This window comes from Amblyomma maculatum, chromosome 9, assembly GCF_055883805.1.
Source record: "Amblyomma maculatum isolate TAMU_Amacu chromosome 9, ASM5588380v1, whole genome shotgun sequence".
Lineage (NCBI taxonomy): Eukaryota > Metazoa > Arthropoda > Arachnida > Ixodida > Ixodidae > Amblyomma > Amblyomma maculatum.
In genome coordinates, this window is record NC_139352.1 from 122,347,668 (window position 1) to 122,365,321 (window position 17,654).

Sequence of the window (17,654 nt, forward strand, 5' to 3'; positions counted from 1 at the left end):
TACATGGGATTTTCAAGGGGATATTCTGTGAGTTCGACATAACCAAAATTCGATATATCCAGGTTCGACTGTAATGCGAAAGCATGGATGCTGCTATTGGTTGCTTCTGGTAGCTTCTAGTTGCTTAGTTAACTTCTGTTGACCCATTTTAGTCTTCGGTACTTACAAATTGCGTGCGAATCCCTTCCTATGCCCTTTTTCAGCTCTACTTCCGGTTGCGTGACGTCACATTTTCTACGTCACATTCACTTCTTGTATACCCATTTTAGTATTTGGTACTTTCAGATGCATGCCAATCCCTTCCTATGCCCTTTCTTGGCTCGACTTTAGGTTGCGTGACATCACATCCTTGACATCGCTTTATTGACTGATTTAATTACCTAATTTAGTATTTGATACATTCAAATGTGGTATCAAGCCATTGGCTAATGAGACCATTTTTTGCCTTTACTTTTACATTTTTTGCCTCTAATTAATGACCTGATTAACTTATTGGCATAATTATTTTTTGGACACATTACGTCACCCTTTATCGATTGACACCACTGATTAACCTCTACCACTTCTCAATTACTCACAACTGCTGCGGACAACTTTTACATTTTTTTCCCTCTAAGTAATTACCTAATTAACTTATTGGTTTAATTATTTTTTCGGACACCACATTACGTCACCGTCTATCGATTGACACCCCTCACTAACCTCTACCACTTCTCAATTACTCACAACTGCTGCGGACATGATTTTGCTGAAGCGGTGTGCGGACAGAAATCTGTGAACATAGCGAAGTAATGCTTTCGCATTAATATACCGTGTGAACTGCGCGTATCGTTGTCGGTTGATCGACAAGATACTGCTCAATCTCTGCTTGAAATGCTGCACCAAGGTGGACATTTTTCAAGCTTTGGAGATGTTCGCTGCATCCTGGAAGGCGACGTCGAAGGATGTGATTCAGAACTGTTTCCGGAAGGCCGGGTTTGAGAACGTTACGGCTGAGACGAGTGCCCCTGAAGAACACGATGAGGCAAACGAAGAAGCTCCGTTCGCTGCCCATGCACTTGGACACAGTGCGGGAGTCGGCCTCGAAGAAGCATGGAGATGCCTGGAAATTAACGGGGCCGTTCCTGACGGTGTCGCTTTAGAGGACTTCTACACCAGCAATTGCGTTGTTGCTACCGATGAAGTGACGGACGACTCCATCATGCAAGATGTGCAGGGAAACGCGTGGGAGGACCTAGGGACGGCAAAGCCCCAAGCAACCATGAAGTGAACAAGAAGTGTTGCAATCCCCGTGGGCCTATGAACGCAGTGTGAGGCCATCTCTGATAGCTAAGCAAATGCAAAAGAAGGTCACGAATTACCGTATTTATTCGAATGTAACGCGAGGGGCGACTTTGCGTATTGCCCAATGAGAAAAATAAAACTACGAATGTAACACGAGATAAGCGCTTGAAAAATTACCTTTAATAGACATTATGGACATTGCAGCCTAATAAAAAACGCACATTCTTTGTCATCGTCGGAGACCAAGCTCTCGGAAACCGAGTCTTCCTTTTCACTGTTGTCCTCAGACGATTTGGAAGCATTTGCGGTCAGGCTTTTAACAATCGCCTCCCGCTGCATCCGCCACCCACGTGAAGTAGATTAGTAACGCCTAGCCGTTGAGCTGCCGCAGAATTTCCAATTTCTTCTGTCATCAGAATAGCTTTTCTGAAGCGAGCGTCGTACTGTGCATGGCATGTTGCCATCGTGCAACATGCAACAACAACAGAAATAAGGGAGTAATTACTCATTGCATCCACCCAAGCGCAGCCATACAGCTAGAAAGGAAAGCTATACAGCTTTCTCAGAAACTTCGTAGTTAAAGAAAAATTCGTCCTGATCCGGGAATTGAACCCGGCACCACCGCCTTTCCGGGGCAGTCGCTCTACCGACTGAGCTAACCAGGACGGTCAGCAGAGCAGACGGTAGGGCAAGAGCGAATTGATCTATAACTCGAAGTGGGAATGGTGTTGGTCAAATATTAACTGCATTAACTGCATTAATCCACTGCGAAAGATGCGACAGGCATGTGATCAAGAGGACAACGTGATTCTGAGCCCATCAGCAAAAAGTGCAATAGAGTTAGTTGTTGGGCTAGTTGGTATTCTAGATTTAAGGACATAGTTTTCAGCGCAAAGGCACGCGGCCAAAGGAAAGAAGAAGAAGGAAGACTATAGGGACGAACACAGCGCTGAATCACAACTGTTTATTTTTCGACGCACACAAGAGTTATATACAACCAGACGCGCAGGCGCATACTGTGCCAGGGAAAAGATAAACAAAACAAAATTCTTCACACCTTTATCTCAAGAACTTAGAAAGGAAAATCTTTTCTGCGTTGTACAAAACAACTGAGGTATCGCTAACACAACCTGACCCAGCCCTCTGAATGTAATATGCTTCTATCGTTTCACGGGTGGTTTTGAATTTGCTTTTGCTTAAAATCCTGACTCCAGAAAACAGCGATGTACAATCCTTGCAAGTAGCGCAGTGCGTGATAAGGTTAGCACCTTCCTTATTCTTTAGATCTCTTGCGTGCTCCCTGAGCCGGTCGTTGATACAACGCTTTGTTTGCCCGATGTACGATCTGCCACACGTCAGGGGAATTTCGTACACTACGCCAGTGGCACATTCCGCGAAGCGGTTTCCATGCCTCTTTTTGCAAAAAATAAACGAAAAACATAGTGACAATCTTTATACTGACAGTGAGTCTGAAGCGGAAGAGTTCAGCGAGGAGGCGTTGGCCAACTCACGCGATTGGTGTCGCATAAACACGAACAACATCCCAGTGAAACCACCTCTCTTTGAGTGCGAGGCTTCACCGGGACTGAAGCTCACAGTAAGCTCCGCTCCGCAACCACTAGAGCTTTTTTTGCTGATGATAATGAACTTGTGGATGATATTGTACTGGAATCAAACCGGTTTGCCTCTCAGTTTCTGAACTCGAGTAAGCTAGGCAAACATTCTCGCTTCCGAAAATGGTTTCCAATTACGCGAGAAGAACTACATGTTCCTCTTAGCCTCTTGTTGCTGCAGGGCATTGTCCAGAAGTTAACTGAAAGGATGTGCTGGTCAAGAAACTGACTGAGACTCCTGCTTTTGGCAAGATCATGCTGCGCAACTGGTTTCAACTCATCATGAGAATGTTGCATTTTGTGGACAACACGACCATTGAGGACTTGGAACACCCTCAGCCTCATCTCCGCAAAATCTGGCCCGTGTATCAATCTTCTGAACAAATACCGCACAATGTACGTGCCTGAGCGCGACGTAAGTGTAGACGAGAGCCTGTAACTGTTCAAAGGGCTTCTCAGCTGGAAGCAGTATATGCCTCTCAAACGAGCAAGGTTTGGTATCAAATTGTCCTTGCTGTGCGAGTTCCAAAGTGGCTATATTTGGAACTCTGTAATACCGTATTTACTCGCACAATGCTCGCACTTTTTTTCGCAAAAAATCGGTACTAAGTTAGGGGGTGCGATAATTACGTGGGGACAATTTTTCAACAGATGCTTTGGAGTGTTGAAAGCAAATGTAAATAGACTGAACCGGGGTTCTCAAGCCAGATATTGTAAATATAACCAAAACATTAATTTCAGGTAGGACTTCCATTTGTAATAAAAGCACAAAGATGACAAACACTGACTGCAAAAACACTTTATTTGCGATGGCTGGCCGCCCTCAGCATCACCATCACTCTGAGTCCGCGTCGACACTGCCATGGCTAACCCTGGTCGCAGCTTCGTCGGCTTCCTCAGCCTGACCGTCTTCACCTTCGCAACCTTCGTCCCACACCAAGTTGTCTTCCATCGCGTCCAGGTCGTTGGAAACGCCAGTTTTTTTAAGCTCTTCACGACGACTTCAGTGCCAATCATGTTCCAGGCTTCTGTTATCCAGCTGCACAGCTGCTCTACAGATGGCCTCTTTATCTCGCCGCTCGGCGTAAGAGCATGTTGGCCTTCGGCCATCCATTCTGCATACAGCCTCTGAACGTTATCTTTGAAAGGCTTGTTCAAAGACACGTCCAGAGGCTGTAGCATTGATGTGAGGCTGCCTGGAATTACTGCTATGTCTGTGCGTAATTCAGTCAACTTCGCGTGAACAGAGTCCGTGAGGTGACCGCGGAAACTATCGAGATCAAGAAGCGATGGACAAAGAAGTGCTCCCGGTCGCAGTGCCCACACCATCTTTAACCAGTCGATCATCAACTCTGCCGTCATCCAACCTTTCTCTTGTACCCGCACGTGTATTTCGGAGGGCAGCTTTCCTTTCGGCAGGGTTTTGCATTTAAAAATGACATATAGTGGCAGCTTCCGCTCGTCTGCCATCAGGCCTAGCATCACCGTGCATCGTTGTTTTTCGGCACCAGTCGTCCTGATGTGTACAGACCGCGCACCTGTCTGCTCCACTGTCGTGTTACTCGGCATGTCAAAATTGAGGGACGTTTGGCCCGCGTCTCCTATCTGCGTGAGCAAGAAGCTTTTTTCTTACCGAATTCGTATGACGAAGCGATGGAAGTCCACGATCTTGTCTTCATAGGCTGCAGGTAGCCGCTGGCAAAGCGTCGTCCGCCTCCTGAGCGAAAGTCCATTGCGCAGCATGAATCTCGTGGCCCACCCGTTACTTGCCCGGAAGCTGAGAGGCCTTCTTTCCTGGCAATTACGCATGTCTGGTTCTGTATAAGCTTGTTCTGTATCATCTCAGTCTTGCCTGTCTTCCTAAATGCTTTAGAGCATCTCCTGAAAATGCGATTAATTAGGTTTCTTGATGAAAATAAAGTGTTCACTGAAGAGCAGTATGTTTTTCATACAAATATCTTCTGATGCATTACTGAATGTTAAAGAAAAATTACTGAATAGTTTTGAGCACAATCTTGTTACTACAAAATTTTAGGAATGCTTTCAATTTATCATTCTGTTCCAAAAACTGCCACTTTACGGAATTTGAGGCGTAGCGCTTCGTCTGATGCGAACCTATTTATCCAGAAGATTCCTGCATAGATGCCTCAATGGTTTTCGTTCTTAGCTAAAAGAAATCACATGCGGCGTTCCACAGGGCTCCATAGAACCTATTTATCCAGAAGATTCCTGCATAGATGCCTCAATGGTTTTCGTTCTTAGCTAAAAGAAATCACATGCGGCGTTCCACAGGGCTCCATAGAACCTATTTATCCAGAAGATTCCTGCATAGATGCCTCAATGGTTTTCGTTCTTAGCTAAAAGAAATCACATGCGGCGTTCCACAGGGCTCCATAGAACCTATTTATCCAGAAGATTCCTGCATAGATGCCTCAATGGTTTTCGTTCTTAGCTAAAAGAAATCACATGCGGCGTTCCACAGGGCTCCATAGAACCTATTTATCCAGAAGATTCCTGCATAGATGCCTCAATGGTTTTCGTTCTTAGCTAAAAGAAATCACATGCGGCGTTCCACAGGGCTCCATAGAACCTATTTATCCAGAAGATTCCTGCATAGATGCCTCAATGGTTTTCGTTCTTAGCTAAAAGAAATCACATGCGGCGTTCCACAGGGCTCCATAGAACCTGTTTATCCAGAAGATTCCTGCATAGATGCCTCAATGGTTTTCGTTCTTAGCTAAAAGAAATCACATGCGGCGTTCCACAGGGCTCCATAGAACCTATTTATCCAGAAGATTCCTGCATAGATGCCTCAATGGTTTTCGTTCTTAGCTAAAAGAAATCACATGCGGCGTTCCACAGGGCTCCATAGAACCTATTTATCCAGAAGATTCCTGCATAGATGCCTCAATGGTTTTCGTTCTTAGCTAAAAGAAATCACATGCGGCGTTCCACAGGGCTCCATAGAACCTATTTATCCAGAAGATTCCTGCATAGATGCCTCAATGGTTTTCGTTCTTAGCTAAAAGAAATCACATGCGGCGTTCCACAGGGCTCCATAGAACCTATTTATCCAGAAGATTCCTGCATAGATGCCTCAATGGTTTTCGTTCTTAGCTAAAAGAAATCACATGCGGCGTTCCACAGGGCTCCATAGAACCTGTTTATCCAGAAGATTCCTGCATAGATGCCTCAATGGTTTTCATTCTTAGCTAAAAGAAATCACATGCGGCGTTCCACAGGGCTCCATAGAACCTATTTATCCAGAAGATTCCTGCATAGATGCCTCAATGGTTTTTGTTCTCAGCTAAAAGAAATCTCATGCGGCGTTCCACAGGGCTCCATTTTAACACTTTCCTGTCCGCGGGAAAAGGGCTGCTTTTTGGGTGGTGTCATTAATATTTTTTTTCTTTAACAAAACTTGCTTAGTACAGGAGTGTCTAGTATCAAATTGTAGAGGAGGGATTCCTCTTCACAATGGTATTAGTGACAATCAAAGTATTATTTTGTAAGTGATGAAAAAAACAAAAATTGTATTTAAAAAAACACAAAAGCATCAAAGTTACTTGACACAAATAAAAAAAAAAATTCAAACTATGCAAGCACTGCAGGGCTATGAATGAAGTTGTTACCAACCGACCAAATAACCAACTACAGTCGAGTCTACTTATAACAATATTCAAGTGCCACAAAATTTCCATTGTTATAACCGATAATTGTTATAAACGGTTTGCACGAAAGAAAGCATAACAACTGCAGAGAGGGGTCACGGATGGCAAGCGACATGCGAGCTCCGCCGAGACATCGTTTTGGTGGCCCCGAAAGGGGTCTTGTAAAAAAAAATGAGAAGGTTGCCGTGGCTGCCTCTCAGCCTGAGAAATCCCGAAGTAACGCTGGGGTGAAAGAGAGAGAAAGAAAGACGAAACCTTTATTTAAAAGCAGATGAGATTGGAGCACGCAGGCCCCTAGGGTGAAATCGCCGCAAGCATCTCACCACGTACATACATCTCACTGGCTTGCACGAGAAAACCCCATGTCCGTTAACTTTGCTTGCCTCACGCGAAGCGTGTCGACATCTTTCTTCATGGCATCTAGGTACACCACGTAGTGCAGTGGAAGGTCCCTCGCAAAAACAAAGCCCCAGAGGGACTGAATCAACTGCAGAGCCTCTTGCGAGAACAACGTTGAGGCAGCCTGCCCTACCGCGTCATCGTCGCCGTCACTGTCGTCAGGCGCCTTGTCGAGCGCGTTGGCGCCCACTGTCAAGTGAAGACTTTTCTTTGTCGAACTTCTCAGAGGAGCGGATGATCGTCAACACCGTCGTCTCCAAATCGATAGCCGTGCCGTGCGCTTTCTTTTCACCGGCAACGTTGTCCGATAATCAGCGAATGGATCAGCCATTTTACTTTTCGGCGGCGATTCAAACGAGACGAAGAAACCGCGTGGCCAGGAACGACTTCGACGCAATCAACTTGCACAAACAACCAAATCCGTTTACAGAACTGTGCAAAATGAGGGGCGAGCGAGCGGGTGAGTGAGCAGATCAGAGGATCAGCGCTGTCGACGTGTTGGCGAAGTCCATTTGTGTTTCGGAGGGTAGCGCAGGGCATAGCTATGGGCGCAGTCCATTTGTGTTCCGAAGAATGGAAGGGCAGCGGGAGAAAGGCGGGCTTACAATGCGGAGAAGGCCAGAAAACAGGTTCTATTGTATGAGTGCGCGGCGGGAGGGTGCAGTAGCTGGAATTTCTCTTATTTTTTCTTTTCAAGGATTTCGCATTCAACTACCTTTTGGCATGAGTGAGACTTCATTGTTATAACCGGTAATGTGGCAAGGGGGCATTGTAGTGAGCGGGTTATTTTAACGTAGAAAACATACAAAAGTGGACGGTACAGCAGGTTTTCATTGTTGTAACCAATATATTGTTAAAACCGGTCGTTATAAGTGGACTCGACTGCATACATTTTTTACAACAGGGAACAATGCAGCATTTCAGCAAATTTTTGCTTTTTGTGCACAGGATTTGCTGAATTTGGAAAGAAAACAGTAGTCGAGGTCGACTACGCTGAGGTCGACTCCTGGCTGTCCTCTGGCAGAAAACATGACTCCCTGCTATGCCGGCAGCAAGAAATACTGCCCAAAAGACGTCACCCTGCAGATAACAGTTGTGACCTTCAGAACAGTGATTTCTTCAGATAGCGCACAGCAAAAGCAGATTCTTACTACAGTTGAACTCAGATAATTCGAATTTTGGTTATCTCGAACTCACGAAATATCCCCTTGAAAATCCCATGTACAAGTATAGGAAAGCTACGTCATATATCGAACTCCGCACCACGCATTGGTCGGTGCTCCTTCCCCAAAGACAATCGGCATCCTTGCCGTCGTGCTGAACATGTGGCGTAGCGTATGCTGTGGCGGCTGCGGGCAATAAAAAGTAGCATTTTTTTTTTTGCGAGCGTCATCCTTCTCATGCTGAATGTGCGGCACAGCGTAAGCTGTGGCGGCTGCGGACGTTAAGAAGTGGCAGATTTTCTTTTTTTTTTTTTTGCGAGAGTCGTCCATTCTTACATCTACGAATCAACAAAAGCACGCAGTCAGCTGCGATCATGACACCGACTTTTAGCATTGTTCGCTTCAAATGGCATTTGCAGCTATCACGCTTTCCAATAATTTTGTGACAGTGGACTACGCCCGCCCCAAGCGCGGCGTGATAAATAGAACCAGGCTTGTGCAATCAACCCATCACGGGCACTCTGCCAAGTTCGCTGCCTGCCACCACAAGATCTATCAAAAGTATAGTCAAAAGATAAACACGCCATGACATTATGGTTGCCTAGCATCTTGGCACGCTGCCAAAAAATGAGCTGTGGATGCGACGGTCGAAACGAAGGGACGCGGCACCGAACGCTTTTTTTTTCTTTTTCAGATTTTCAGATGCAAAGTCAATGTCGTGCTGCTAACTCATGAGTCCCCCGCTTTTTGTATTTGATATGCCTCTGCCAGCTCTCGGGTTATTTTATCTCTATGCCTGAATGGCACTCCTTGACATGAATTGCAGTGCTCGGCGAGGTTTCTGAAGGGCCGGCATAAGAGGGAACGATAATGCTCCTGTAATCTTTTATTAAGGCCCATTTGACCTACGTGTGCTCTTCCACACTTGCGGAATGCTGTAAATGCCTACGGCACATTGGACATGCTTGAACTTGTGCCGAATCACAGCCTCCCTTGGCTTGTGACTCAGTCTGGGCGCAGATGTGGCCAAGTTTCTTTGGAACTGAGGACACAACTTGTACCCCATATCTCAGTCCCACCTTCTTCACACGATGAGTCATTCTGTGGACGTATGGCACCACCGCATAATTTTGTTTCTCGTTTGGTTGAGAGCCAGCGGCGCCTGCCTGATCTTTCCTGGAATGCTTGAGCGAACTTTCGCTTACTGATACCAAGACAGAAAGTAGAAAGCCAGCGCTTATCAGTCTTGCCACCTGGTTATGAAAGCTGCTTTCAATGGTGTGAAAGCTAGACTTTAAATGGCCGATCGTAACCATGTGGCCGCAGTACCTCTTCACAATTTTTGAGTGAGCAGATCTCTAGTCAAGCAAGGGTTTTGCAGTCCGGGGATCATAAGTCCAACACACGTGGTTCTTCAGAAGCCTCAGTCTCAGGTCCAGAAAGTGCAATTCATTTGCCCTGCGGCTGTTCCAACATGAAAGAAAGACCTAATGCGCAATCCTCAAAAACGTTTCGTGCATCATCATGAATATGAGGTCTCACACTTTCTTCGACATGACAAGGTAATCGTCCACAAAACAGAACACGTGCACAGTTATCTCATAAATGGGCTTGTATACGGTGGTCAACTTATCTGAGAAAAATGTAGCGCAAGCAGGCGCCGCACAGGAACCGATACAAACACCAGCTTTCTGTACAAACATGCCATCACGCCAAGACACAAAGGTTGATTTCAGGCAGAAGCCCAGCAGGTTGTCGAACCGGAATTTTTTTGGGTTCGGTTCAGGTTCGGGTTCACGCCTTTTGGGTTCAGTTTCAGCTTTGGAGACACATTCCGTTCCCAAACCAGTTCAAACGGGTTCAGAGAAAAAAACCTTCAGGTATATTTTTTGCTCAACTTTTTTAATACTGGGTTGTTTTTCCTGTTTCAGTATATATAAAATTCTAAAGGGCACTTTGGACCATTAAAGTGCGATGAGGCTAAAGCCATTATAGCGCGCTAGATCGTAGCCCTCCACTACGGCACCTCTATCTCTCTCTCTTCTTTCACTCTCACCTTCCTTCCTTCCTTTACGGCGGGGTACATGTGTCCGCGGAGAATTGTGACAGATACTGCGCCTATTCTATCCTGTAAATCAATTTGAAAAGCCGCTGATGCCTGCTGTACTAACGCCTCCTAGACATCTGGGTCTGCTTCTGTTTGCTGTGTAGTGCGGCGTTCGAGGAAGCGCCAAATGAATGGCGCCGCACGGACGCCTGGATCGGACGCCCGGTGAGGTTAGCTTCATCTATGCATGAATCGCCTGGTGACATCTTGACCAGTCGTGACGGTACATGGTGTGCCCCTGGTCGAACACAACCAGCATTCCATTGAACGCACCAAAGTTCACCGGCGTTCTATAATTCGTTTCCAGGAAAAATAAAGGCGCAGTATCTGTCACTCGCGGAATCCCGCTATCCTAACGGTATACAAGCGGAATTATGACGAACGTTACACAATCCGGGGCGTGGCGCAGTTGGTAAAACGCTCGGTTGGGGATCCAAGGAATGGAGGTTCTATTCCCGGTGGAAACAAGGTTTATTTATTTATTTTTAACTATCTCTCTCGAAAGGCTTTCGTCTTACTAAGCACTAAAAATTCATATAGTAGTACGTCTCTTATCTTTTGTCGTCAGATGTAACCGGCTCTAATCAGTTCTACAGACGTCAACAAAATGTTTTAATGAGTAACCGAGAATTAGAGCAGGATGGGAGGAAAATAATGATTATTTTCATTGGCACATAGCCAACTAAAGCTGTCAAGTGCCGAATATAAAAGAAAAAGCTTCTTGCTGCTCTTTTCAGGTACAAAATATTTCACATGAATTTTAGTTTATTTTATTTATTATTTATCAAATACCTCACGGGCTCCGATTGGTGTATTATGTGAGGGGGGTTGAGAAACAGAAGCAAGTAGAAGATGGTTATTTTAACATCATTATTTTCAAAACGTTAACGTTATACAATGGCAAACACTATAAAAGAGAACAAAATTTGAAAAGCACACTATAGAACACACTTCAGAACAAAATGTTGCTTATTTTTTCTTTGTAATTAACATTATCTGAAGTGTGAACAATGTTGTCAGGAAGACTATTCCAATAAACGGGGCAGGGCTGATGAGTTGAATGCAGTGGTTTTTCCCAAAAGGCGTTTAAAACTGAGGTGATTATGCAATCGGTGAGATGTGCGGGCCGTTTTTGTGAGAGGTAGTGTGAAGGAATGATGGCTATAAACAATTTTATGGAAGAGACAAATAAGTGCTATTGTTCTGCGAGATTCTAAGGATGGAAGGGATAACGACGCTTTAATGTTAGTTATACTGGAATGTCGGCAATAGTTGCGAGAAATGAAACGAGCGGCACGATTTTGTACGCGCTCTAGGGAATGAATTAAGAAATGTTGGTGGGGTGACCAAATGGAAGATGCGTATTCAAGTTGAGGGCATACAAATGTTTGATATGCCAACTGCGCGTGGAAGAAGGTGCACCTCTGAGGTTACGTTTTAAGTAACCTAATGTATGGTTAGCTTTGGCAGTAATTTTTTCTATGTGGGTCTTCCATGAGAGATTTGGTAAAAAGTGCACGCCAAGGTACTTTGTATGACGACGCAAAGGTGACTGGACTGTGATTAAGCAAGTGAAACGGTGAATAGTCTGTTTACGGCTAAATGTCATTAATTGGCATTTATCAGTGTTAAGGGACATTTGCCATGATGCGCACCAGTTATTAATGCGGTGTAGATCTTCTTGAAGGACGATGTGGTCATTAGCAGAGTGGATTTTGCGATAAATGACGCAATCGTCAGCAAACATTCCTAGTGTTGAGGTGATGCTTAACGGTAGGTCATTGATGAAAATCAGAAACAGTAAAGGGCCTATTACACTACCGTGCGAACGAAACCTCTACTACTACAAGTACAAAAATGTTTCGTCCGGCTGCCAGAACCAAGCATACACCCCAAGATTAACTAAGTATATATACACCATGTGTGACTATATATATCACCTAGCACGCGGGCCCCTTTGCATTTCGCATTTCCATATAGGTGAAAGGCAAAGGCACCTGTGTGTTGTGGCCCGAAAGACGCTGACAAAAGTCCCCTCCAGCACGTACTGGAGTTGGAGTCATTATCGTATTTGCCGGAGAACTGGATTAATAATTCCCTCACTCCTGTGGCCACGACGCGATGCGATCACCGCCTTGTTGCTCGTTTTGGGTGCCTGCATAGGCAAGCTATATATTACGTTTTCTGGACATTGAGGCTCTTAGACTGGCATAAAAGACCGAAGGAAGAGCTCATTGTCGAGGGTTGTTGACGTCATCCGGGTTCGAGCAAGAAAGGATGTACTTTAGTTCAAAAATGGTCTCTCGGCTCTGGCTTGTGTATATGGCACAGCAAGCACTATATACTGTAGTTAGTGAAGACAGTTCTGGGCGCCGCAACTTCTCCCAAAGTCTCTCGAGTCTTTGCTCATTCTGGGCACCTCTTCAAATGTGTAAAGTAGGCTCTGTACTTCAATTTTGAGAGAACTGCAGCAGTCTCCGATACCTTGCAGGCAGTCTTCTTCTCTTTCCATCATTCTGACGTGTAGGTCAACTGAATTGCGTCTGCTGGTGTCGCATCGCATACGGCTGCTGTGCACGTGCCATGTGACTCATTGCGACGTCGGTGAACGATAGGAAAATAAAATGATTTGCGTGATATTTTTGACAGAATTATCCTTTCGTTTTGACTTGTACTACATGGTTATATATTTATTTATCTAAATATGTTACTCAACTTATGAATTATCTGCAATTATTTCATTGCTTGGGAAGGCTCTCGAATGGGCAACGTTTTCCATGAGCAGTGCCATTGAGCAATGCAGCGGCGGCCACCCGTGTTTGGGATAAAACGATAGCCCGACACCAAAGACTAATGCTATGCATATGGCATTATATTTTCCTTTGTTCTTTTCATGATTTAGCAAGGGAAAATTTTTCAATATAGTTGTATTTGCTATGTGCAGTGGCACGTTGGAAATAAGTGAAAAGAGCTCTTTACAAGCAGTGAGGAAAGAAAAAATAATGAAGGCAAATTGCCAGCAAAAGTGGGTCGAGACAATACTGCGATCCGGTTCGGAACGGTTCCTCCGAATTGTTCCGGTTCGGGTTCAGTTCCAAGATGGCAGAAAAAATTCAGATTTGTTTCGGTTGCGGTTCTGGGCGAAAATTCGGGTTCGGTTCTGGTTTTTGGTTCGGTTCCTGTTCGACACCCTGAAGCCCAGTAACTCGAGCAGGGCGCCACACTCCTGTGTGGCGCCCTGCTTGAGCGACATTTTTCTCGGAAAAGTTGACATACAAGCCCAACTCGGAAAGATAACTGCGCGTGTTCCGTTTTGGGAATGCTTTTCCTTGTCATAGTCGAAGAAGGTCTGAGACCTGCTCTTATTGGTGGCTGGAACAAGAAGAGCTTCTTTGCATCTCCAACAGTGCATCAACTGTGAGCAAAGGGTTGATTCTGTGCCTATGTACTTGCTGAGCTCATCTCACTCACTGTGTGCCTCTCGCGTGTGCTTCACGCTGGCCAGGCGCTGCTGTTGCATTGCCTTTACAGAGAAACAAGATTCAACTTGAGTGACGCAGGTGCTTAGACTAGGTGATGTGTCCCATTTCCACTACGACCCTAGTGAAATATCCAGTATATAAATCTTATACAGGATTTTGTGTGCCAGTTTTTTGTACAGGATGGACCTGCGTGGTACCGGGTGGAGTTGTCATAGCTTATTAATTCGGCTTTCAAGAGACCAGAAAAAATAACTGAACGATCAAATTATCGAATTTGCCTGAAAAAAATAAATTGCCAACATTCATTTGCATCGCAGTGATTGTTGCCTGCATAAATATCTGGACTGCATGGAAAACAGGGCATAGAAGCAAATATGAATACTTTCTAGAAACTGTTTTTTTTTTTTAAGAGGGGGGGGGGGGGGGGGGGGGGCATTTTTTGCAATTTCAAAGCTGCACCCACCCATAAGTATCCTGGCTTGGTGAATTTTATTCCAAACACAAGTGAATTGGTTCATATCCCTTGTTCTGTTCCATCCCTCGATATGCCTTCCGAAAGTGCCAGGAATGTGATTAGTGTGCATTATGTACTGCAGCTGATTGGCAACTGGGATCGGTCCCACGGAGGGGGAACGAATGTGTCCAGCCGCTTGGCGATGGAGTGCGCCGAGGACCCCACCAACCCTTGCCACAGCTTCCAGTCATTCAACACCTGCTACAAGGACACGGGCCTCTGGTGAGTCCATTCATTCACTCCTTAACATACTGCTGAAAAAAATGCATGGTTTTCAATAGGAAATGAAAAAAAAAAATGTGTTACATCATGAATTTCGTTACACTGAGGTTCGTTATATCGAAATTTGACTGGAACTGCACTTTCACTGCTTGGACCTCCTAGACACTCAGAAGTGATGCATTTCCTATTCGTCTAACCCCCCCCCAGAGACTAGATTTCCAAATGACAGTATCTTGCACCTGCCACATGAGTCGACTCCCCCTTTCTTCACAGAATTGAATGCCATCAAATGGCACAAAAGCACCGACCATTAAGGAGAGCCACAGTGCCATGAGTGCTCAGTGGTTGCGGGTCAGAAAAACAAAGTATAGCACCACTTTCTTTTGAATGATTGCTGGAAGCGCAGGTCATACCTCAATGCGACACCTTTTCCCAATTAACCGATGTGAGCCCACTAATGTAAGTTAAGAGTATCCGATGCCGTGGATTTGGGTGTCAGCTGGAACTACACTTCTTGTTTGAATTATCCGAATTTCCGAAAATAATGGGGATCCCAAATTAACATTTTGCTGTACTTTGGGCAGGCAATAACCACCCACCCGAACCATTAAATTGAAATAACTAGGCTATTAAGAATAGGTGGAGTGAATTTGGTAGGTCTATCTGGGCATGAATAGCAGCTTACAACTATTTGTGCAGAAGCAGGAAGAAAGCTTAAAGCACGTGTATTTTGCTAGTGCTCACCTGTGGGGCTGAAACTTGGAGCCTAACCAAAAAGGCCTGCAGTCAAGTTGAAGACAGCGCACGGAGGAAGAAAATTATAGATGTAACAACGAGGGACAGGAACTAATTCAAAATAATGATTTCCTAATTGAAGTGAAGAAGAAAAAGATGGGCATGGGCTGGGCACGTAATATGACGGCAATATAACCTGTTGCCATTAGAGGCAACAAAATGAATTTGAAGAAAAGGCAGACGTAGCAGGGAGTGAATGGAAAGCCAAATGGGTGGAGGAAGTTTGCACGGATAATCACGTTGTGTGTGGCTGTTATGGGACAGTCTGGATAGGGTTAATTAAAAGGATATCAGAGAGACCTTTGCCCTTCAGCAAGCACAGTTAGGCTGGTGATGATTATGGTATGAGGAGATTATTATGCCCAGGCAGCAGCTGCTATCATATTGTCTGTTCTTTTCGCTTCCCAGGGGGATCTACTTTGTCTCGGAAGGCCGGGAGGAGCTGAACTTCTTTGTGCATGCCATTCAGAGGGAGTGGTGAGTGTCGCAGTCATGGCGGTGCACTCTGATGTTGTCACTGTGCAGCACCGCTGTGGCACCAGTATGTCATAGTGACCGAGCTGTTTAGCGGTTCCCTGGAGGACGGTGCATGACTGCAGCTGCTCAGGGTGTGGCAGCTTGCCTAAAGGGAACAAACTGGTGTATGTGCTGAACAGTCAGTACGCCCTTGGGGGGATGGCAGCAGCAGCTCAGTACAAACTGGACAAGTATGACCTGTCATTTGTTTTATTATTATTATTTTTATTTGCATAAGCAGTACAGCTAGAGCACGAGATCAAAGGAGCGGAGCGATATATTGACAGCTGGGGGCTGCGAGCGGAAAATTATTTGTGTAGCAGTTATCCCCAGAATCTAGTTGCAGATAAGCGATCATTTATCCAAGGACTGATTATTTAAAAGCTCGAAATATTTTAGCATGTGTTTTGGTTTTAAGAAGGTTAGCAAATAATCCGCTCCCCTGTTGGAAATTTTACATGAGAAAGCAAAACCTTTTTTTTACGATGACAGGTGGGATGCAACTTAATCTAGGAAGGTTGTTGGCCAGGTGATGGCTGCAATTTCATGGGGAAGGTCATTCCAGTCGATTGCTGTTTGGAGAAAAAATGACTTGAAAAATTTAGCCGTACAGGCACGCTGGCGTGAAACTTTCAGCGGATGACCAATGTGATGAGAAGTGCGTGGTGGTAGTGCGCAGATGTATGGTTGCTGTTTGAGCTGGGAGCAAAAAAAGAATTTGTGAAATAGGCACAATTGTATACAGTCGAGTCCACTTATAACAATATTCAAGTGCCACAAAATTTCCATTGTTGTAACCGATGATTGTTATAAACGGTTTGCACGAAAAAAAGCATAACTGCAGAGAGGGGTTAGGACGGCAAGTGACATGCGAGCACCGCCGAGACATCGTTTTGGTGGCCTCAAAAGGGGTCTTGTAAAAAATATGAGGTTACCGCGGCTGCCCCTCAGCTTGAGAAATCCCGAAGTAACGCTGGGGTGAAGAGAGAGAGAGAGAGACGAAACTTTTATTTAAAAGCAGAGGAGATTGGAGCACGCAGGTCCCTGGGGTGAAATCGCCACAAGCATCTCACTACGTACATCTCACTGGCTTGCACGAGAAAACCCCATGTCCGTTAACTTTGCTTGCCTCACGCGAAGCGTGTCGACATTCTTCTCCATGGCATCTAGGTACACCACGTAGTGCAGCAGAAGGTCCCCACGAAAACAAAGCCCCAGAGGGACTGAATCAACTGCAGTACCTCTTGCAAAAACAACGTTGAGGCAGCCTGCCCTACCGCGTCATCGTCGCTGTCGTCGTCAGGCGCCTTGTTGAACGTGTTTGCGCCCACTGTCAAGCGAGGACTTTTCTTTGTCGAACTTCTCAGAGGAGCGGATGATCGTCGACACCATCGGTTGCGATAGTGCGTACTCCTTCGCGATACTGCACTTCGTCTGCAAATCGATAGCCTTGCGCTTTCTTTTCACCGGCAACATCGTCCGATAATCAGCAGATGGATCAGCCATCTTGCATTTCGGCGGGGATTCAAACGAGACAAAGAAACTGCGTGGCCAGGAACGACTTCAACGCATATCAACTTGCACAAACAACCAAATCCGTTTGCAGAACTGCGCAAAATGAGGGGCGAGCGGGTGATGAGCAGATCAGCGCTGTCGGCGCATTGGCGAAGTCCATTTGTGTTTCGGAGGGTGGCGCAGCGCAGAGCTATGGGCGCAGTCCATTTGTGTTCCAAGGGGTGGAAGGGCAGCGGGAGAAAGGCGCGCGGGCTTACAATGCGAAGAAGGCCAGAAAACGGGTTCTATTGTATGAGCGCGCGGCGGGGAGGGTGCAGCAGGTAGAATTTTTCTTTTTTTTTTCTTTTCAAGGATTTCGCATTCAACTACCTTT

The 17,654-nt window shown here is 45.5% G+C and overlaps 1 protein-coding gene across 1 annotated transcript in view; it reads left to right on the forward strand.

The window, feature by feature from the left end:
- Window positions 1–17,654, forward strand: part of UQCR-C1 (Ubiquinol-cytochrome c reductase core protein 1) — a 99,251-nt gene that overhangs the window by 59,840 nt on the left and 21,757 nt on the right. The window contains exons 8-9 of the mRNA XM_084579516.1: window positions 14,316–14,455; window positions 15,659–15,727. Of these exons, the coding sequence (XP_084435642.1) occupies window positions 14,316–14,455; window positions 15,659–15,727 (209 nt within the window). The remainder of the gene's footprint in view (window positions 1–14,315; window positions 14,456–15,658; window positions 15,728–17,654) is intronic.